Source organism: Tubulanus polymorphus, chromosome 3 (assembly GCF_964204645.1).
Source record: "Tubulanus polymorphus chromosome 3, tnTubPoly1.2, whole genome shotgun sequence".
Lineage (NCBI taxonomy): Eukaryota > Metazoa > Nemertea > Palaeonemertea > Tubulaniformes > Tubulanidae > Tubulanus > Tubulanus polymorphus.
The window spans coordinates 20,779,041-20,801,444 of NC_134027.1; the positions used below are offsets into that span (position 1 = coordinate 20,779,041).

Below are 22,404 nucleotides of genomic sequence, written 5' to 3' on the forward strand. Positions count from 1 at the left end.
CGTCGGATAACTAGACGGTGAAATGTAACTGAAATAAGCAAAACATTGATAACAACTAAGAAACAGATTGGGATCATGACAGTGAGATACAGGAATAGATACAGTTCGGAAATATTATACCGCCATCTTGCTTGGTCAAACCACTCGGGGTAGCGATAAACTTTAACACGTAACGTAATATATGGCCATTGAACAGGACAATTCATAAATCGAAGATGATATTCGGGTAGGAATTGAATGAGATGACCCAAAAAACTAACAAGTAAAATAAACGCCATCGCCCATACTGATATATACTTCTTGGGAAATTTTCGAGATTTTATCGGAAACAATACAACGATTAACCGCTCTAGACTGAGCAGTACAGTGCACCAGTTACGCGTCATCTGAAACATGTAGAAAATCGGCAGGGCTACCGTGGTAAAAATCCAACCAAAATGCCAGTCATTCCAACGAAACACGATGTCCCCCAAAACGGCGTAAACGTACGCAGTTCTCAGCGGATAAAGAACGAATGCAGCGATCATAAATAAAAGATCGTTTAAAGCGAGAATTTTGATGAGAAAATAATTTTCAGATTTGAATTGTTTCAGAACTAATAACGTGAATGCGTTGAACATTATACCCAGTACGGACGCCGGTAGATACCAGCATAAATATGTTAGAACACAGAATTTGTTAATCCATTGGACAGGATGAGTTTGAATCTCCTGACACAGGTTGAGTTGCGATGCAGTAGTTGTACTGGTAGTGTTGTTATCAAACATCTCATATGCTAGCAGCCACTACCTCCGTAGGTTGTTCTATCGAGCTTCTATTTGCTAAAACTGTCAGTGATTTGAAATTCAATCAGTTTTTGTAGCTTTCCTTTCATGACGTAGGTTTCATTCAACAAAATTTAGTCCTATCACATACCTTAAAAAACTTTACCCATCTAATTATTTCATTGAATCATATCAACTGTATGAACATTTTATCGAACCATTCCCACAACATGCGACGAATATTTGCAGCTATATTTCATTTTAAACTTTATCTGATATCTTAATTTGATTCATGCGGAAATTGAGTAATGGATTTTTTATTTCGCAACATCAAATCTGTACATTACATATGTGATGAAGCTATTTTGTTATTAGCATTTTTCCTCCAATGTTTACTGATGGTTGAATATTTCACGATACGCATCTCTCAACAAAATTCATGAATTCACAACAACAAAAAATGTGATGGCATGTATTCTATGATGATGCACATGCGTACATTTTACGTAAATTTAGAATCGTCCATAGGATTATAATCTATTATTTCCTATTACTATTTCTATTATTTGAATTATCATTGATATGTATCATTACATGAAGCAACATATGACTATCTATCTATATTGCACCTCGCCCATAATGCACGTGGGCACAGTGCCGTATAAGTACAGCCGCCCTAGACTTGCACTGTGTCCCTCATCTGATGTATGTAAAATCTCTGTGAATTCCTAAAATGTAAAATACATTGTACTAATCTTGTTGTTGATGGTTAAATTGTTACTAATGATTGTAAGCTACAGAAGAATAATGTATAGAATGTATTTAAACTGAATATTATATTGAAGTTATGGTTTCTGATTCGGACCACACCGAAATTTTTCGATCACGACAAATCTAAAAACAAGCTTGATCGCAAGAAAACAAATCTCGACGCGAGATATAGATAATCGAATACAAACGAATGAAAAGTTCATAGGATGCTTCAATTCAAACTATTTTACAGTTGCTAGCCGCCATTTTGTTAGGGTACTTTTGCCCTGTATTGTTGGGTCATTATTTTCTCCTTTTTAGAAACTATTTGTGATGCGTGTTTTATGCAAAGATCATTTTTCAAATTTGCAACAATGCGACATGAGAGCGATATAAAAATCGGTGGTCAGTTTTTGCCGCGCGCATAAAAATCCAGGGTACTGAACTTTGAAGTTCATTATTTTCAGAAATAACTTTCTAAAAAATCCAAACATTTCAAGAACTGTGCGCATAAACGCCCCGTTTCAAGTGAACTTAAAAATTTTAAGATATCTTGCCTAGTTTTTATTCTATGGCTCTTTAACTGCAGCGCGTGTATGGTTTTAATTGTTGGTAGAGTTTCAGTTTTAAATATTACGTCATTAATACTCCATTCTGTTCTCTTTTAACGGCGCTAGTTCGTAATGCCTGTAATGGTAGCCGCTTTTACTGCAGGCCGAGGCTTACGTACATGCACCCAAGAAAACCCCAAATATCACTATTTTGTTGTAAATGCAATCCACACACTTCTTGCGTTTTTGGTGATGGTAGATGTCACTTTTCACTTTTTATCACCTTTGTCTGACATTCAGACTTGATACTTGATATTTCACCACCAAAACAAGTAAACGCTTTCTTATATTTTTTCCCCGATCTAATCAATCTTGTGTGTACTTTATAGAAAGTATTCATAGAAAGAAGCTGAATATCCCCCCCATATGTCCAGCTTTTTGACCACTTCTCCATCCATCTAATTTCAGTAGAAAGTGTAAATTGATTAATGGACTACTGATTTAAATGGTCATCATACTCGATTTTGAGTGTTATATTTGTTTTCTTCTTCCATCTCAATATAGGCCTATATATTCTCTTCCCGCGCGTAACTTCGAATGGGCGCGTGATCAAAATGCCGCTCAGTCTCTGCTGCTGAATGGTCGGAAAAATCTTTAAAACCCAAAAATCTCTCATGTCTTCGATATCTATATTGCAGATTTTTATGCGCGCGGCAAAAACTGATCACCGATTTCTATATCGCTCTCATGTCGCATTGTTGCAAATTTGAGAAATGATCGTTGCATAAATAAAAACTAGAGATTCACACGGTTTAAATGTTGCAAAAACTGTCAAAATCTATCGAGGGACAGATGAGATATGATAAAACACGCATCACAAATAATTTTTTTAAAAGGAGAAACTAATGACCCAACAATACAGGACAAATGTACCCTAACAAAATGGCGGCTAGCAACTGTAAAATGGTTTATTAAAGAATAAAAAGACGCGTAAGGCGTAAAGAGGTTTTCGGTGTCGAGATTGCTTCTCGTTGATAACTCGACAATATATTTCTAGTTTCTGCAAAATATTAGTTGGTGAACACGTATGCTCGTATTTGTATTTTGTAAAAGAGATAAATTGAGAACCTACGCGTAAGTGGCTGTGAAACTAACTTTAATACATGAAATAAGTCAAATTCAAATTCAAACATTATTCAGCATAAACATGAAAACATTGTTTGCAACGGATACATTTATACAGTAAAATCAAGTATGTACATAATAGGACATAAAATATTCATCAGGTTCTTACTTTTATATCAGACTTCCGCTTAGAGTGGTGCGGTTGGTCTTCGCATTTTTCGACGTAACATGTCCGAAATTGCGGCCTTTCACCAAACGATAGACAATAAGTACATTGAAAATACGGATACCAAAATGTACACTAACACCGTGCGCAAAGTTATAGATGGAACAGCGCACATATGACGCCTAAGTTAGGCGTTTTCTCATAACAGCCGAAATCTATGTGGCTGATTCGGGCCATATTAAAAATGTTTCTGTACGGCTAAAGCAACGATGAAAAACTGCGCATACTAACATTCATATCAGGATTGTCCAACCCTACAAGCAATTTTTCCAGCCTCCGATGTTGCCTTCACGAATAAAAGGAAATATAGTATTATCCTGAAATTTTGATTGGCAGTGATTAATCATAGGGGTTTCCTTCGTAGTTTTGAAACTCGTATATTATCGATTTTATCGCCGGACAGAGTTTTACCGTGGAAGGCGAAGAATTTAAGATTGTATGCTTTTGAGTCATTGCAACATCTTCTATTTCAGTAATAGAATGTTATCGCGATGGCGTTGTTTCCACCAACTGCAAACGTGCGTTTAGAAATCTCCATAAATTAATTTCCTGTTCAAGAAATATTGGAAGAAATCATCCCACGAACCTGAAATATTAACACAATTTTGAACATATCTTGCACAAAGAAAAAAAATTGCTTATTTGAGGTTATTCATTAACAGCGATTCTCATCCATATTTTAGACGCATATATCTTCGACTTACCTGGCAAATTTTACCAAGACTTTGATACGTCAACTGATGAAAATGATAAAACGAGACCAAAGTATCGTTAGGATTTCTCAGGACGTAGATAACTTTGGTCTTTTTCTCTCTTGCTTGTATCGGGAACATTCCAAATGGAAAGTGAGTTTGCATGAGGCGTGGACGAGATGAAAGGATCCTCCGCATCCAAGTGCAATACCCTCTTCCAGGTCGGCTTCCGTCTAGCTAAATCTAATAGATCTTCATCGTCTGAAAGAAATGTTTCGCTTGCTCAGGTTGTCACTGTAAAACAGAAAATTAATTTTCCAAGAACGAATCGTTAGTTCTTCGTATATCTTATGAAATAAATATTTTGCATCAGATATTTTGCAGAAGTTAAATATATACCAGTTTTAGGATAAGATGCAAGGAAAATGTCGTCTTCAAAAACCTCAATGTTTCTTTCTGAGTGAAGCAATCAGTTCAGGTGTCGTTTTTTGCTAAATTGTCATCAATGGAATCCATTTCCATTCGCATCAAACTTTCCAGGCGTCTGTTAAAGGAACCTGCTGTTAGGCAACACCGACTGCTTCGCTGTTCGTAGCTTCAAACTGTCCAGGAGTCTTCTGCTGGGCCATACCCATTGTCCCTCGATCCATAACTTTAAACCGACCAAGAAATTGCCCCAGCCCTGCAATTCTTCACTGCTCAACCTCAAAAGTCGGTGCAAAATCTTCATGGCCAAACCTCACCTTGTTGGTGCAATATCTTCAGTGTCCAACCTCGCTAGTTAGCAAAATTATGCAGATAAATGGAACACTGACCAGAAGTCGACTGATTGGGTTGAAGTCTTCAGGTAAAATGTGTAGTGTCAGATTATTACAATAGTATCGCTGAGGTCACAGAGAAAATGAACATTTAAATGGGGCACGATATTTTCTTTCGTTTACAAGTTTCGTTTACAATTTCTATGGCATGGACAATAAACATTTTATATTGTATTTAGAAAATAGACGAACGTATTATTCTAAGACTTGAATACTTCTTAAAATGCTAACCGGTCCATATACGTATAATGTACAATCGAATGACAACGTTGGCACTTTGGGCGAACTTACAGTGTTACTGATGCACCTAAGTATGGCACTGTACAAGGCGCCTGGACAATTTGACGCAAATGGAAATGGATTCTATTGTAGATGTACAACAACATTTGAACTTGTTGTTAAAGTCAAAAACATGGACATATTTGAAGATGACTGTTTCGTAGTGTCTTATCCTAAAACTGGTAGGGATTTAACTTCTGCCAAATAGATCTTTTGATTATGATATTTCTATAATCTTGGCGAAACAACGAATACTTTTCATGGAAATAATTTTCCGTTTAAAGGGACGACTTATACTGGATGGACCTTGTTTTTGATTTTCAATGAGGGGGATCGTGAAGTTGCCAGACGAAAGCCGATCTGGGAAAGAGTACCGTACTTGGGTGATGGACCTTTCACGAAGATAGAATGTATGTCTCGCCCGCGCCTGATGCAAACTCACTTCCTATTTGAAATGTTCCCGATACAAGCACTAGAGAAAAATGCTAAAACCATTTACGTCATGAGAAACCCGAAGGATACTTTGGTCTCGTATTATCATTATTATAAGTCGTGTAAAAGTCGTGGTAATTTCCAAGGTAAATTGAAAGTATGCGAGTATTTTTGAAACTTAATAGTGATTCTATCACGTTGGAGAAAATCGATTTCAATGAAATGTTCTCAGGTATACACAGTATTTATTCTCTACGCCGTACTACAAAACCGATATTTATGTTGTGTTGATATTTCAGGCTCGTGGGACGATTTCTTCCAACTTTTCTTGAACAAAAATCTAATCTACGGAGATTTCTACGACCACATCCTCAGTTGGTGGAATCAGCGACATCGCGATAACATCCTGTTCCTGAAATATGAAGATATGGTCACCGACCCGAAATCAAACATCCTGAAAATCTGCGCCTTCCTCGGTAAAACTTTGTCCGACGATAAAATCGATAATATCATAGAGCAAACGAGTTTTGAAAGTATGAGGGACAACCCGATGACTAATTACAGTCAATCACAATATCAGGATAATAGAATATTTCCATTTATCCGTGAAGGCAAAATCGGAGGCTGGAAAAAATTCTTCACGGTCGAGCAATGTGAAATCATTGATAAGATTCACGCAGATCGTTTGGCAGGAACTGGCCTCAGTTTTCAGTTCGAATAACTAAAACGCTTGTAGGCCAAAAACCTACAGTTTAGATTATTACAATCATAAATGAAATCTCAATTCATTCACAAATGAAGAGTGAATAAAGATGTATGTATCATACTTTTACCTGAAGTTTATTTGTTAGTTTTATGATCAATCAAGTGATGCTGTTTATATACGGAGAATTGGGTATATTTCCCTTCAATATTCAACACCGTATCCAGATGATTAGGTTGTCGTTAAAAGTGTTCAAATCAAAACCGGATGAGCGGATGAGAAAAAAACTGCAAGATATATTTATAGAAATATTGAAAGAAACGAATGTGCATCTAACTAGACCTTTAGTGTGAGGAATCTATTGAATCGGATTAGGCTTTGGGGAGTTGTGGATTCGTCAAGGTGTAGAGAAGGAATCATGATTTCTTGAATAAACAGAACAACGTTAAAAGGTTCAGTATACTCGATGCAAGCAGAACGTTCACCAGAGATCAAGTAGGGCCTTTTTTGTATTATCGTGACTACACGATTATTTGGCCCGACATTGTATATGAAAAAATTTCGAATTACCGAAGTGGATCGGAATACCATTTACTGGACGTATCGGCCCCACTCCGCGCGGTTGCGCCACCGCGCGGGATTTACGCGAAGCAGCAAACACAAACATGGCCACTCTCTCAATTTTCAATGATAGAAATCGTGTGTGCATTTCAATTATTTCGGCTGTTAAGGTTTTAAGGCACAATATAAGTTGATGATGTGATATGGCGATGTTAATTAATGATAATTCCGCAGTGAAGCTAGTCACGAACGGTGCCGATTGAGTGTACAGCTGCCAATAACACTGAAATGTGCGTAGTTGCGTAACTATTTGCAGTGAATTGCAGACGAAACATGAAGCCTTAACGGCCGTTTAAAAAAAATTATACCAATCACAATTGTAAAATAAAAATGAGATAGAACCTAAGTTAAAATTCTGGCCATTTCTAAAATGTTATTACTAATTTTTAGTCAGTGCCGAACGTTTAGTTTTCCAACAACAATGAGGGGTGGTAGGTAGTCATGCAATTCAAGTCATCATTTATTACACGTTACTTCCGTGTTGTTGAAAATCTCGCGAGTCCTGGACCAAACCCCATTGAACAATGTGATCTGTGTGCTGGCCACAAATGCACACAGATCACATTACACTACCCATTACACACTCCAGTACCCACAGCTTTCATATATCCATCCAAATATTTAGAGTGTCTTTCTTCCTGGGTATAAATGCTCGAATAATTGCCTATATGTAGAAACAGGCAGATGGCCTTTAGAATCGAACCTACCCCATCTGTAATGATGACCAAATTGAAGATCATTTTTACCAGTATGAAATAACCTTTCTCTGTATCACGTTAAATTTAACATATCATGACATTTAAAATGTTGATTGTTTTAGTAAGTCATTACATCCATATGCAATCAGTGGTGACACGTCTTTGTTTATTTAAACTACACGATTAAAATAACGTGACATATGCCCTTAAGAGCGTGTTGTGATGAGAGTAGAAAAATTCGTACCAGAATCTGGTCCATTAATGGAGTAAATTATTGAATCGGTTGCCTGGTCCAAGAAGGCGGAGCCAAAACCACGTAAGTCCAGCATCGAAGGTATTTTGGACACATATGAGGGTGTCTGGGTGGAGGGTTTCTGAGTGTGGGATTTTGGGTGGAGGTTTTTTGATCTTAAAATAGGGATTGTCCCTGTTATTTATTTGGTTGGTAAATTCCGTTTGATTTTCTGATTGAGTGTCCCTTACAGACCCACCACACCTGCCGGGAGCGAAACAGGGGGTTTGATTTTGAAATTGGAAATCGAAATACAGATATAGTTGTGTGATCGGCGGTCGAGTTTAAATATTTTTTTGTTGTTGTTTAAATCGAAGTACATGATTGGTAAATTCGGTTCTGGTTCATTCAAACAATCTTCCAACCAGCCTGAACCGGCAAGCAACTGATTGGGGTGAATTTTTTTGCTGCCTTATTCAATACATCGAAATTTTGGAAATAGTTATATTACAAGATTGAAGATCATTTGTCCATTTTTATATTTTTGGTCGTTTTCTGCGTGTAAATAGTCCGGTAATTTAGTTTTTTTTCTGGTAGATGTTGATGTAGAAAGTCCTCTTAGTTGATTCTCCCGCGTGTTGACTAGATAGAAAGGAAGCACATTTCAAAACGCAAATTTTCCAGATGAGAGTAAGGTCCTTGGGACCGGTCCTTGGGTATCCGAAGTGTAGTTTATGACATCGACGGTGCATCTCCGATGAGGATGGGTTTCTCCGTCAAGGGGTGCGCGATCGGTACTTCACATCTGGTGGTGAGTTTGCCTAAAAAGTAAAAGTTTTTACACGGAGAGCAGTTTTGTGTTTCTAATATACAGTGCATGGTTAGGTTTGCGGGTGCGTCGCAATCGAAGGGACAGTACTATGCGCATTGATAGACAGTCAGTAAGAAAGCGGCACACGCATGTGAATATTGAATACATATTTGTACACTAACGTATATACAGTCTTGATCGGGTGTTATTTAGAGTCACAAATATGTTTTTGGTAGTTTTTAATGAGATCGACGTCGAGGCAACTTTCCAGTCATCATTGCGCGCATATAGGCTGAGCTTGCTATCCTGAAGCCAAGAGAGGAGGCAGCTTTCCAGCTATCGCGGCAATGAGACTGAGTTTACAGTCAAAACATCAGAAACAGTAAACTAATGCGTATGTGGTGATATAAAACAAAAGTGGTCAGACAGTTCTATGCGTACTGATAGACCGTCATCCCGGTTCAATCTAAATCAGAACATACCTCAAGTGTCAAAGTCGGGTATGTAGGTGTTTGGCGTTGGGTTTAATTAATAGACTACGCTAATGGTGTCGATTGTGAATCTGTTTACTGAATTCAGTCCGCTTGTGTCTGGATGTATAAGTATATTGTCAAGACTCCAAATATGAAGGTTTTGTTGAAGCATGATTTCTTGGTTTAGGCGATCTATTAGCGAGTTTTTGAAATAAATTATAGTGTTGATGCGGCCAGAGCCTTGTTCTAGATTGTAATGATTTTTGTACAAAATGGATTGTGCGAGAAATAAAAGATAGTTTGTGAATGTGCGTTTGAAGAAATCTCTTTCTATTGTTTTAGTAATTCCTGTGTAGACAATGTCTTGAGCGATATTTATAGGTGCGTTTAGTATGCGTTGAAAGATTGGTCGTATACGTGAATATAATTGCTGTGCTTAAGTGCATAACTACATGGTCATTTGTAGCCGCGCGTCAACAAATTTTTGGGTGGGGGTATTACGGTTGTGTCGGTCGTGTTTGGGTGAGTCTGGTTTGAACTCTGAACTTTTAGTTATTCTGGTTTTGCAAAGAATATCAACAATCCATTACTGTATGTGTTTTGGTCTTCTTAGACAGGTAATTCCAGGACAAAACCAGAATTCCAGGCTGTGCCACTATCACTGATTAGATTACCTCATCTTCGTCAAACAAAACGGAATAACAAATAAAAACATAAACAAACACGAAAAGTGTTAATATACGTTACAAGTATGCCTCACTTATGCCCCCCGAACATTTCTAGATTTTTAATAGTTATGGAAAACATTAAGATACGATGACTAGCTGCATGATATTGTGTGTGCTGTTCCGGATTTACGAACTGTAAAGTGTTTCTTCCATCTTAATTAGTGTATCAATGTTTATGTTATTTGTAAATCAAATTATTTTCTTTTATTAACTGGCGATAAAGGTTAGTACTATATACTAAGGATATACGAAGGGAAACGATTATAGAAAATTAATTGTAAGGTTGACTTTGCAGTGCATTTGCTTTTTTCGAATGTGTGTCCGGTGTTATCTAATGAATGTTTGAATTGACTATCTCTCGTGTTGACTTAAATGATAAAGTTTTACTTATCGAAATATATTAAGATAAAAGAAAAAAACAGATAAGTGTTACTTGTAGATTGGCATACCTACGTAACTTGATAAAGGGTTTAAAGCAAGTCAACAAGCGAGGATTGATTTAGGTACTGCTATTGACTGTCTTCGGGCGCAATGGATGGACAGAAAACGGCTGATATACGTCGTCAGGCTTATACGGGGCTGGGGCAATTTCCTTGTCAGTATGAAGCAATGGACCGGGAGACTGTGGGTGTGGCCCAGCAGAAGACTCCTGGACAGTTTGAAGCTATGGACGAAGCAGTTGGTGTTGCCGAACAGCAGGCTCCTATGGCACTATATCAGACGCCTGGACAGTTTGACGCGAATGGAAATGGATTCTATTGTAGACAAGAAACGACACCTGAACTCGTTGCGAAACTCAGAAACATTGAAGTTTTTGAAGACGACATTTTCCTTGTGTCTTATCCGAAAACTGGTATGGATTTAACATCTACCAAATATCTCATATCTTGATATTTTATAGAATATGTGATGAACTAACGATTGGTTATCGAAAAATTGATTTTCTGTTTTTACAGGGACAACTTTGGTAAGCGAAACTTTGTTTTTGGTTTGTGACGATGCAGCTCGAGAACCAGTTAGACGAAAGCCGATCTGGGAGAGGGTATTGCATTTGGATGCGGAGGATTCTTTCGCGCAATTGGAATTGCAGTCTCGTCCGCGCCTCATGCAAACTCACTTTCTATTTGAAATGTTCCCGATACAGGCAATAGAGAAAAAGGCCAAAGTTATCTACGTCCTGAGAAATCCTAAAGATACTTTGGTCTCATTTTATCATTTTTATCAGTCGTATAAAAGTCTTGGTAATTTTACAGGTAAGTCGAAGTTAAAATATGGATGAGTATCACTGTTAATGAATGACCTCGAATAAGTAAATGTTTTTGTGTTGGATATATTCAAAATCGTATTAATATTTCAGGTTCGTGGAACGATTTCTTCCAACTTTTCTTGAACAAGAAATTAATCTATGGAGATTTCTACACGCACGTTTTGAGTTGGTGGCACCAACGACATCGCGATAACATTCTATTCCTGAAATACGAAGATATGGTCACCGACCCAAAATCAAACATCCTGAAATCTGCGCCTTCCTCGGTAAAACTCTGTCTGCCGATAAAATCGATAATATCACAGAGCAGACGAGTTTTAAAAGTATGAGGGACAACCCGATGACTAATCATTGCCAATCACAATATCAGGACAATAAAATATTTCCTTTTATTCGTGAAGGCAAAATTGGAGGCTGGAAAAAATTCTTCACAGTTGAGCAATGTGAAATCATTGATAAAATTCATGCCGATCGTTTGACCGGAACTGGCCTCAGTTTTCATTTCGAATAATGCTTGTAATATTTGACAATCTCACATTTTAAATCATAACTGAACGACGTCAATTCATTTGCAGTTGAAGTAAGATGTATGTATCAGGCTCCGTACTAGAAGTTTATCTGATAAATTAATGATTGTCTTGATTGACGCCCTTAATATACGAACATGGAGTACTGAACAATGTCATCTCATGGTTATCATATAATTCATGATTATAAACTTCATAACTTATTGTTTGCTATGGGCTCTGTCTGTGTAAATCATTCTCTTACATTTCGATGAGTTTATAATATTAGAATAAAAATATCTTGTATTCTAGCGTAATATATATATATTGTATTGTTCATTCTTACAGATCCCTTAATTTCGTTAAAGAACGTTGTTACATTACCGTTAATGGTTCTTGCGTATAGTTTTCATATTATAAATACCTTAAAAAATAGAACGCCGAATTAGTCATTCAACTGATTTTGTTCAGTATCTCATTTAGTATTATTCCACGAGTGTCAGCTGTTGCGAATGTGGGAGAGTCCTGAATACTTTTGATTTATGGGCCTAATCAGTTATACTAACACGGCTATAAGGAAGGATTAAAATAGCTATTTAAGCCATATTGAAGTCCATGTATATGTAGGGAATTATCTGCCTGAAATAGCTATTTTGATTATCCGTCTGTAGCACCAAACCATCTGTTCCATTACCGCAATACGGATACATATACGTATAACAACAATACGTATGTATATACTGAAACAGAGAGTTTCTGGATGATGTAGTTATGACCCTGTGGACGGACAGACCCGTCACCATAGAATGCAATCGATTGAGGAAATAGGAGTACATGCTATTTTTCAACGACATATTTTTGATTTTAGTATGACGACGAAGGACCGTGCCCCGACATCGCCATTTGTTAGCGTCGACATTTGTTATACGCGTGAATTTTCCACACCCACCATGCGGTGGAAGTGCCCTCTGGATGCCCTCTTTTAAATCTACCCGTGCAAAAAGCATACACTGTCGCAGATTCATGTCAGCAAGTAGTAGCACGTCGTCATATCCAATTATTTCGTTGTAAGAAGTACCGGGTACACGTAATACGCTTGGAGTTTTTGTTTATCGAACTCTGCAGTATGGCAACGGCTCCAATGGCACTATACGAGGCTCCTGGACAGTTTGACGCTGATGGAAATGGACATTATTGTAGATGTACAACAAAACCTGAACTACTTGCTAAAGTCAGAAACATGGAGATATTTAAAGACGACTGTTTCGTTGTGTCTTATCCAAAAACTGGTATGAATTTAAGTTCCGTCGAATAGATCTTATAGTAATGACATTTCAGTATTAATATCAGTTCTGTGTGAGTCGATGTGCACACTACGTCATCGATGTTGGCGATTCAAACTAACAATCATAATTGTAGATTTGGCGTTAATTCTGTAATTTGATACATTAATCTCTTTTTCTTATATTTGATAAAGTCTTGATAATTCTTTTCAGAGGATGTACACAACGTACGTCATCAATATATTGATTGATCGGATTGATCCCGAATTGATCAATTGATCCCCAATATTGTATGATTTACATTGGGTTATTTATCGTCGACAATTCAAAGCATTGTTGTTTTACAAGAGTCGATACACATTCAAATCAGCTTTCTTGTTTCGTTTACAGGGACAACTTTGACGAGACATACCTTGTTTTTGATTTGCAATGATGGGGATTTAGAAGTTACCAAACAAAAACCAATCTGTGAGAGGGTACTGTACTTGGGTGCAGATGAACATTTTGCAAAAATTGAATCCCTCTCCCGCCCGCGCCTCATGCAAATTCACTTTCCTTTCGAAATGTTCCCGATACAGGCAATGGAGAAAAACGCTAAAGTAATCTACGTTATGAGGAATCCTAAGGATACGTTGGTCTCGTATTATCATTATTATAGGTCGTGTAAAAGTCTTGGTAATTTCCCAGGTAAGTCGAAAGTATACAATTATGTTTCCGTTTTCATATACCTCTTACCACGATGGCGAAGAATTGATTTTGAATGACTTATAATCAGTAAATATTCAGAGATACTTTTTTCTTTACGTTGAACTGGGAAAACGATAAGTCGTGTTGATATTGCAGGTACGTGGGATGATTTCTTCCAGCTTTTCTTGAACAAGAAACTCGTCCATGGATACTTCTACGACCACGTTCTCAGTTGGTGGAACCAGCGACATCGCGATAACATTCTATTCCTGAAATATGAAGATATGGTCACCGACCCGAAATCAAACATTCTGAAAATCTGTACTTTCCTCGGGAAAACGCTGTCTGCCGATAAAATCGATGATATCATAAAACAGACAAGTTTTGAAAGTATGAGAGACAACCCGACGACCAATAACAGTCAATCTAAATTCCAAGACAATAAGATATTTCCTTTTATTCGTGAAGGCAAAATCGGAGGCTGGAAAAAATACTTCACAGCCGAGCAATGTGAAATAATTGATAAAATTCACGCAGATCGATTAGCTGGAACTAGTCTCAGTTTTCAGTTCGAATAATGTTTGCTTATGTGTTCTCATATCTACATTCAATCACTAAAATGTGCAACGTTTTCAAATTTCGCATTGAAAACTACATTTTATCTCCCGGACCCTATCATCACAGGAAGCGACGATATATTTCAATTAGATGTTCTTACCATCACTTCATATCGACATCGATCGCCACATTCGTCCAATTACCCATTTCTCTATTCCAATTTATTTCATATGAATGCATGATATCAATGATTTAGATAAATGACAAGTAGATAGGCCAGGCGGGTGATAATTATTTCAGATTTTCAACAACTTCAATGACTTCTAGTTCATTAACGTACCGATTTGAGATTATTGTTACGCACATTATCATATTTACATAACACCGTTTTATTTACGTATTCAGTGTGGAAGATTTAAGGAAAATTTCAAATTTTGACAAGATCTATAATTGTAAGTTATAACTGCTTATCAAAATATTTTATTTAACTTCATTTTTTTTAATGTATAATGATATATTGTAATATTTAGTGGAAATAAATATATTAGATATATAAGTGAAAACGAGTTGCCTGAAATGTTTGTGATTGAATATGTGGTTATATTTGGAATATCTTAATGGCTCTGTATTGTTTGATACATACAATCGTACTGCTTATTCTTCTTCGTTCAGTGCATAACAGCCTTTAAAGAGAATGACGCTAAATAAAAGTCAACTTTATTACGTATCATTATAGGAGCTCACATTTTGCGACTCCAATCATTTGGAGTTGAGACGCAACTACGTTGCACTGCACTGTCCACAATTAAGTGTTACTTGTCGTGTTGTAGGGGTATGATACGTTTGAAGAAATTTGGTTGTCAAACTGCTACGAAGAGCGATCCAAAAATGTGGGGAAAGTCAACTCCGAAGTTTTATCATGGACTCAAAATGGATCTTAGATTTAGAGTCCATGGTTATAAACAGAAACATTGGCAGTGCAGGTTCATTAATTAAATCCGAGCAATGCCAAAGGCGTTGGTTTATGATGATTTTTCCAGCAGATTACGTTCTCAATCTAACATTACGTTTTCATAATTTCGGAAGTTCAGCGCATCTTAGGGGAAACACGAATGAGTCAAAATAAGAAAACTTACTTGAAATTTTATTTTAAGGCCTTGAAAAATAACACATTGTATTTTTTTTATATTTTCGATATGATAACCAGTCTCGAAATATCGATAACGCGGTGTTCATCCACTCAGGGATCAATTATCAAATTTTAACATGAATTCGTATAATGAGATGCAAATGACGTAGTGTTCATGGATACACTCAGATAAATGCATATAGTTATCAACAGATTCAAAACAAAAATTGATGTAACTGTTTTTGCGGCGTCAGAAATTGGCCACATAAATAATTTAGCTTATTATAGTCTACTGAAGGAAAAGTGATTTTTTTTTTAATCATCGTTGTATGAATAATAATAATAATCGTTGTATAAATGAATAATGCGATTCGTCCCGGAACTACTAACGGTAGAGCCGTCGGAAGGGATTTTTCGGTGGCAAGGCTTACAGGTGAACGGGGCATCTTGAAAATGCAATCGCCGGAGATGCGTTTTGGGGCCATTTCACGGTCTCGTTCACAGAAACATGAGAAGTCGTGAGCCAACCACCTAGTATAGAGAACGACGAGCTGCTACGCGGGAGAGCGTGCTTTTGAAAATAGCATAAAAGATTTTTGTTAAGCAAAAAAATGCCCTGCCGCCCCGTTCCGACGGCTCTGTAACGCGGATTCTACATTTGGATCCGATACACGTCAACTTAAGTTAACTTTTATTGAATAGTCTCATAATGCTTATTCGAACTCTTGTAATTTGTAGGGTCTTACTGTCTAGTCATCGAACCCCGAAAATAAACGATTCTATCATTTCCATTTATTATTTCCATTCTGCATATAGTATGGTGGCTGATTCGGGCCACATAAGAAACAAATATATGGTCGATCTCCACCAATTTATTTTTACATTTTACGCTTTTCGTTTTAACGGCTCGTTAGAACCAAATTCTGGTTATAACGGCACCAGTTTTTCGTTTTAATACCACGTACGTAGCTTTAAAACGAAAAACGAAAAACCGCCGGTTTTAGCGTGTAGAATTAGAAAACATTTGGTGAAGACTGAATGTCATTTATTAAATCTGTTTAATGTGGCCCGAATCAGCCACCATAGCATTGCAATCGTACTGCTTGGCAGAAAACTTTTGTACCTTGCAAATAAACGTTTATATTTTCAATTCATAACAGTAGTGTCACCAAACTCCCTGGAATGGCGACCAGACGATAATGGTGGTTTAAGCATGTAATAAGGCAATTTGATATTAATGTTTAATGCGATTTTCAATTTTGTATTGCTTTGTTTCTATTCTCTTTCTTTTCTATATGTATGCTTTTGACGTTATTATTATATGAACGTACGAAGGCCTAAGTGAATTCAATTCAGACTCAAGGTCGTAAAACGTCAAAGTCACGGCAATTGTATTCGTTACATGATTACGTATTACATATTGTATGAATGTATACTAGCGCTACGTATTATATTTTTATCGCGTCCTATTATATTTTCATCACCGTATGCATACGCTGAGCTGTAAAGATTATTACAGGTTATATTTCTCTCGAAATAAATTTTTGTTCCAGACGGACAAACGCAGAGCTGTAAAGCTGATTACAGGTTTCTCTCTCGAGATGAATTTCAGCTTACAGACGACTTCAGTACTCTCCACGACTACTAGAAATCCCTGCCCACCTTACATATTCCAAAACGTGTTGTCAATCAGCGTAAAACTTGCTGGAAGTCTGCCTATCAGCATCGTCGGAATAGTTTTGAATTGTTTCAGCATTGTGATTTTACGTCGCCAGACTTCAAACCACATATCGCTCTATCTTCTGCGATGTCTGGCAGTGGCCGATGTACTTTTTCTTGTATTCCGCATAATTCAAGAGCCTTTTCGTTTCATCGTCTCCGCTTTGACTCAGGGAAGTCACATGTTCACAGTACCTACGAGTATGAGTTGGGGTGTTCGGCCATGGGTCTATCGGGTCGCTTGGTTACCGAGAAACTCAGCACATGTGACAAGAAACTGGATAACCGTACTGCTAGTTTTAGAAAGGTGTATTTCGATCGCTAGGCCATTCTTCGCTAGAACTCACTTTACAATACCAAGGGTTAGAATTGTAGTTTGTTGCTTCAATGTATGTTTTTGTGTTTTAAGTTGTCCATTGATTATCGGCACGACAATCGGAAACTGGTATTATGACGAGTGTAATAAGGTCATCATACAATCTATACGCATTGCCAGTGATCCGATACGGAAATACTTTTTTACTGAAATCTTTTTGTGGATTGACCATTTTGCTAGTCCTTTGTATAAAGAAATTCTGCCTGTTTTATTGCTTATAATCTTTAACAGCCATCTGATATGGACTCTAAGAAAGCTTGGTTCAAGGAGAAAAGAATTGACAAACGAACGCTTACAAAGGCTAGACGTGAAAGCTAGTAAGATAGCTATAGCTATTGTTATTCTGTTTATCGTCTGTGAAATCCCTGCATCGTTCCGATCTTATAACAATTTCATCGGTCGCTTCGTCAAAATCCCACCCATTAAATATTCTTACACCGTCTACACAATTCAAGTACTGTTGAGCGATATCTTACCGATCTCGAACTCGTCTACAAATTTCTTTATCTATTACTTAGTAAACGATAATTTCAGAGACACTGCTAAAAGAATTCTGAGAAGGCAGTGAATCTAAGCTTCGTTAATTGAGGAAGATGCATTGTCGTTCGCAACTAAACTGTCAGATTGTGTCACTATCAGCCGTACTCAGTCAAATTTGGTTCATTTTCAATTAACCGTCATCTCAATTTCTAGTTGTTCAAATCCAAAAATCAGATATTATAAACACTGATTAATCATGTTAAGCTTATGTTAATTTGCGTACATCATACACAGATTTTCGAGTTTTCATTATTCAAATAATTCCTATTTTTTCTCAAGGTTAAACTTTCGCAATGATATTTCATTTTGACCGAAAGAAATAATGATTGAATCAGGATTCTCGATGAGTAATCAAAAAGAAAACAGTTCAATGTTCGAAATGGATTGGTTTTTTATCATAAGTCTGATGCATTCAGTGGAATTAGATATTCACTCGCGATGCAATTCCATCAGAGAATATTCAATCTGCAAGAGGAAAATGATTTACAGAAACTTGTATTCAACTATTTAAAGATAGATCAATAGTTCCGATTTCGGCCTAAGTGTAGAATCTAACTGATGGTTATCCAGTCAGCCAGTCGTTCAGTCGACCAGTTATCCAGTCACCCAGTCATGTCGCTCGGTCATCCATCCAGTCAACCTGTTAACCTGTATCCCAGACATCCAGCCGACATCAGACCACAATTAGGCTATAGTAGCCTCAAGATGCACTGGCACTGTACTGGGATACCCTTCCTTGCTAAAAGTTTGATCATTTCAAAAGTTAGGTAAGTTGCAAACAACTTTAGTGCGTAGGGTAATGGTACTACGATTTCCACCACTTGTAATGGGACTACCACCTCCACCACTGTTATGTCACCTCGTTCTTCTCACTAATGCTGTGCTGCACCCGCTTCTAACATCACCCTATTTGGTATTATCAATCCCTGCTACTTCCATTCTACTCCCTCCTTTACTACACTAATCGTCCCTTAAAAGTCATTACATATTAAACAGAGTTACTAAATGCTGCTCTTTCTTATCAACATACTCCCTCCTTGTAACCCGAGCCATTTGCATTCAATTAGCGCACCAGCACACATCTAGTGTACGCTATCGTGCGCACACACTATCTTTTCCCATACACATAAAACCCTATAACTATTGCTTCTACAGTAGCAAAAGATGCTGGCCTGTGAGCCAGCATAGGATTTCCGCTGAATTTACACGCTTATATATGAGCCCAAACGCTCGAATTTCATGTTATTACAATAGGATATAGAAGATATTGTAAAAGTGGTCTGATTTCTGACGGCCAATGTACAGCCAAACTAATATATATTGGATTTTCATAAAATTGAAAAAGCCGCAATTTTGTTTAAGACCTCGTTATGGGATCTAACATTTACCTAATTCGCTGTTTTAACCAGTTTCATGCTAGGATTTAGTAATATCTTTGTTTGTAGAAGGCAAAAATCGTAGATTTCAGTCAATTTCTAGGTGTGAATCATAAGATATTTTCTCGTCGGAAGCCCAGTCTAGGCTTAGCAGTCATGTTAATGTTATAAATATCGATTTCGACTGGAGTGGATCCAGTTCCAAGTAATTTAAGCTATACTTTTGTTTTATTATACAGGGTGTCCCAGAAATTATTATTCAATAAAGAATTGCTCAAGAAACGGTCAACATTGTTCAAGCATTTTAATCGTTAATCAGTGATACTAATATCGGGAGAAACCGATCGAAGCTAGGAAAATGTTCACAGACTTCTTCGCCATTCGCTTAAGCCGGGCGCATACCTTCGCGATCATCGTGTCATCATATCATCGCATGCGATGACACGATGAAAATCGCACCATCCCCGCATACCTTTGCGATTTTTATGAGGGCCTCGAGTTGGACTCAATCACGTGACTGAGCCGCCATTTTGAGCATCATGTGACTGCTTCATCCTTAATTCTGATTGGCTACTAAAAAATTTCGTTCATCGGCAGCGTATGTGTGCCAGGCTTTGATATCTACCCATATAATATGGAAAGAAAATCATCGACATTTGATTTTGCTGATCATCAGAAAGTACGTGTTACTAGCATGAAAAAAATTATGCATCGATGTTATGTTATGTTATGTTATGTTATGTTATGTTATGTTATGTTATGTTATGTTGATTTAGTCATGAAAGTTATCTGAATATGGATAAGTCACAAGATACGTAAATCATTTAATTTGAGAATTGTTTGGATGGGGGAAGTGAAAACGATTGTCGTGATCATGAAAAACATTTCATTCTAACGAATAGCGTGGCCACTTGATATTCGAAAACATTAGCAAACAGTATTCGAACTGAAAACTGAGGCCAGTCCCGGCCAAACGATCGGTCTGAATTTGATCGATGATTTCACATTGCTCGACTGTGATGAATTTTTCCAGCCTCCGATTTTGCCTTCACGAATAAAAGGAAATATTCTATCATCATCTTGGAATTGCGATTGGCTGTAATCAGTCAATAGGTTTGTCTCTCATACTCGCAAATGTCTGTTCTACGAAATTATTGATTTTATCATTATAAAGATAGGGGTTTTACCGAGAATGGCGCAGGTTTTCAGAATGTTTTCTTTTATCTTCATATTTCAGGAATGAAATGTTGTCGCGATGTTGCTGGTTCCACTAACGAAGAACATGGTCGTAGTAGAAATCTCCGTAGAAATCGTTGCACGAACCTAAAATATCAACATGACTCATCGGTTTTGTAGTTCGAGGTCGAGAATGAATACATCTATATTTAAATATTTTCTCATTTAGAGCCATTCAACTTACCTGAAAGATTTCCAAAACTGTATAGACCTATACGACTTATGATGGTGATAATATACGAGACCAAAGTATCTTTGAATGAATGAATGAATGAATGAACACTTTATCATTCAAATATAATTTACAGCAAAGTGTACAAAGTGTTGTTGTACATTGACGGAAGAATCCATTTCGATCAGTGTCAACTCGTTAAGTGGTGCCGTTGGTATTTAGAGGGGGAGTTGCACTTTTTGTGAAAAATAGTTTATCATTCAGAACGCGGACCGACCTAAACTTTTGATCTTAAAATAGGGATTGTCCCCATTATTTATTTATTTGGCTGGTAAATTTTGTTTGATTTTTCGATTGAGTGTCCCTTACAGACCCACCACACCTGCCGGGAGCGAAACAGGGGGTTTGATTTTGAAATCGGAAATCGAAGTACAGATATAGATGTGTGATCGGCGGTCGAGTTAACAGAATATTTTTAAATCGAAGTACATAATTGGAAATTCGGTTCCGGTTCATCCAAACAATCTTCCATTCAGTCTGAACCGGCAAGCGACTGATTGGGATGAATTTTTCTGGCTGCCTAATTTAATACAATGAGATTCTGGAAATAGCTATATTACAAGATCATTTTGTCCATTTTTACTTTATGAGGAAGGCAAATACGAATCTTGTTTCATTGAGATCAGGAAGGGCAAATCCTTTCAAAACAATTTGATTATTGGTGAAGTCTATAGAGTACCTGGCACCCATGTGAATGACTTTATTTCAAGCTATGATAACTTACTTAAAACAATCAAAAAGGAAAAAAGTGACATTATTCTTGGAATGGATCAAAATATAGATTATATTAAGATTAATTCTCATAATAATACATCCAAATTTTTAGACTGTAACCTAAATAGCAATTTGTTTCCTTCCATCTTGAGACCAACTAGAATTACTCACTCAAGTGCTACCTTGATTGATAATATCTATTTATCACCAAATCTCTGTTCACGGGCCACTAGTGCAATTTTGACCACTCATATTTCAGATCACTTACCTTGTATAGTATCAATAAGAGGAATTACCAAGTATCGAGAAAGCACTGAAACCACCAAGCGTAACCTATCTTATAATAACTTTGCCCTTATCAATAGAAAATTACTAACAACTGACTGGACTGGCCTCGCTCACATGAATGCCAATGAAAGTTATTCTTATTTTATCAATAAACTCAGTAATATAGTGGACGATGTAGCGCCTGTAATGAAAGTTAAAGCTAGAAATCACATTAGAGAAGAATGGATGACGCCATCCATTTTAAAATCGTCACGGAAATGTGATAAACTATATAAGAATTGTATTCACCTAAATAAAAATGACCAGAAATATTAGGAATATGTCCTATATAGAAACAATCTGAACTATATCAAAAGACGACAAAAACTTGATTACTATTCAAACAAATTAACCATGTTTAAAAATAATTCTAAAAAGCTCTGGCAATTTATGAAAACAGCCATTGGGAAAAACCGAGATAAAACTTCAGTGACAACCAATAGCTTTATAATTAACGGCAAAGTGACATCTGATCCAATGATGATCTCAAATGGCTTCAATGATTATTTCTGTACTATTGGAGGAAGATTTGCAAATGAGATTCCGAAATC

At 36.9% G+C, this 22,404-nt stretch overlaps 4 protein-coding genes across 4 annotated transcripts; 3 read left to right on the forward strand and 1 right to left on the reverse strand.

Moving 5' to 3' along the window:
- Nucleotides 1-10: 10 nt before the first annotated feature.
- On the reverse strand, nucleotides 11-4,273 carry LOC141902167 (sulfotransferase 1A3-like). Its single transcript, XM_074789807.1, has 4 exons — nucleotides 4,121-4,273; nucleotides 3,684-3,733; nucleotides 2,999-3,035; nucleotides 11-28 (listed from the first exon to the last, which is right to left on the reverse strand). Exons 1-4 carry the CDS (start codon nucleotides 4,271-4,273, stop codon nucleotides 11-13), a joined length of 258 nt encoding a protein of 85 aa, XP_074645908.1.
- Nucleotides 4,274-5,239: 966 nt separating this feature from the next.
- LOC141902168 (sulfotransferase 1C4-like) lies at nucleotides 5,240-6,358 on the forward strand. Its single transcript, XM_074789808.1, has 3 exons — nucleotides 5,240-5,387; nucleotides 5,490-5,783; nucleotides 5,937-6,358. Exons 1-3 carry the CDS (start codon nucleotides 5,240-5,242, stop codon nucleotides 6,356-6,358), a joined length of 864 nt encoding a protein of 287 aa, XP_074645909.1.
- A 4,016-nt stretch (nucleotides 6,359-10,374) lies between these two features.
- LOC141901966 (sulfotransferase 1A1-like) lies at nucleotides 10,375-12,111 on the forward strand. The gene is given in 4 exon segments (XM_074789576.1): nucleotides 10,375-10,756; nucleotides 10,860-11,156; nucleotides 11,261-11,416; nucleotides 11,419-12,111. Coding segments are annotated over 4 exon segments (1,038 nt in total). The 5' UTR covers nucleotides 10,375-10,434; the 3' UTR covers nucleotides 11,682-12,111.
- Nucleotides 12,112-12,298: 187 nt separating this feature from the next.
- LOC141902438 (sulfotransferase 1C4-like) lies at nucleotides 12,299-14,640 on the forward strand. The gene is made up of 3 exons (XM_074790157.1): nucleotides 12,299-12,965; nucleotides 13,350-13,646; nucleotides 13,803-14,640. The coding sequence occupies exons 1-3, from the start codon at nucleotides 12,803-12,805 to the stop codon at nucleotides 14,222-14,224; spliced, it is 882 nt and encodes a 293-aa protein (XP_074646258.1). The 5' UTR covers nucleotides 12,299-12,802; the 3' UTR covers nucleotides 14,225-14,640.
- Nucleotides 14,641-22,404: the final 7,764 nt, after the last annotated feature.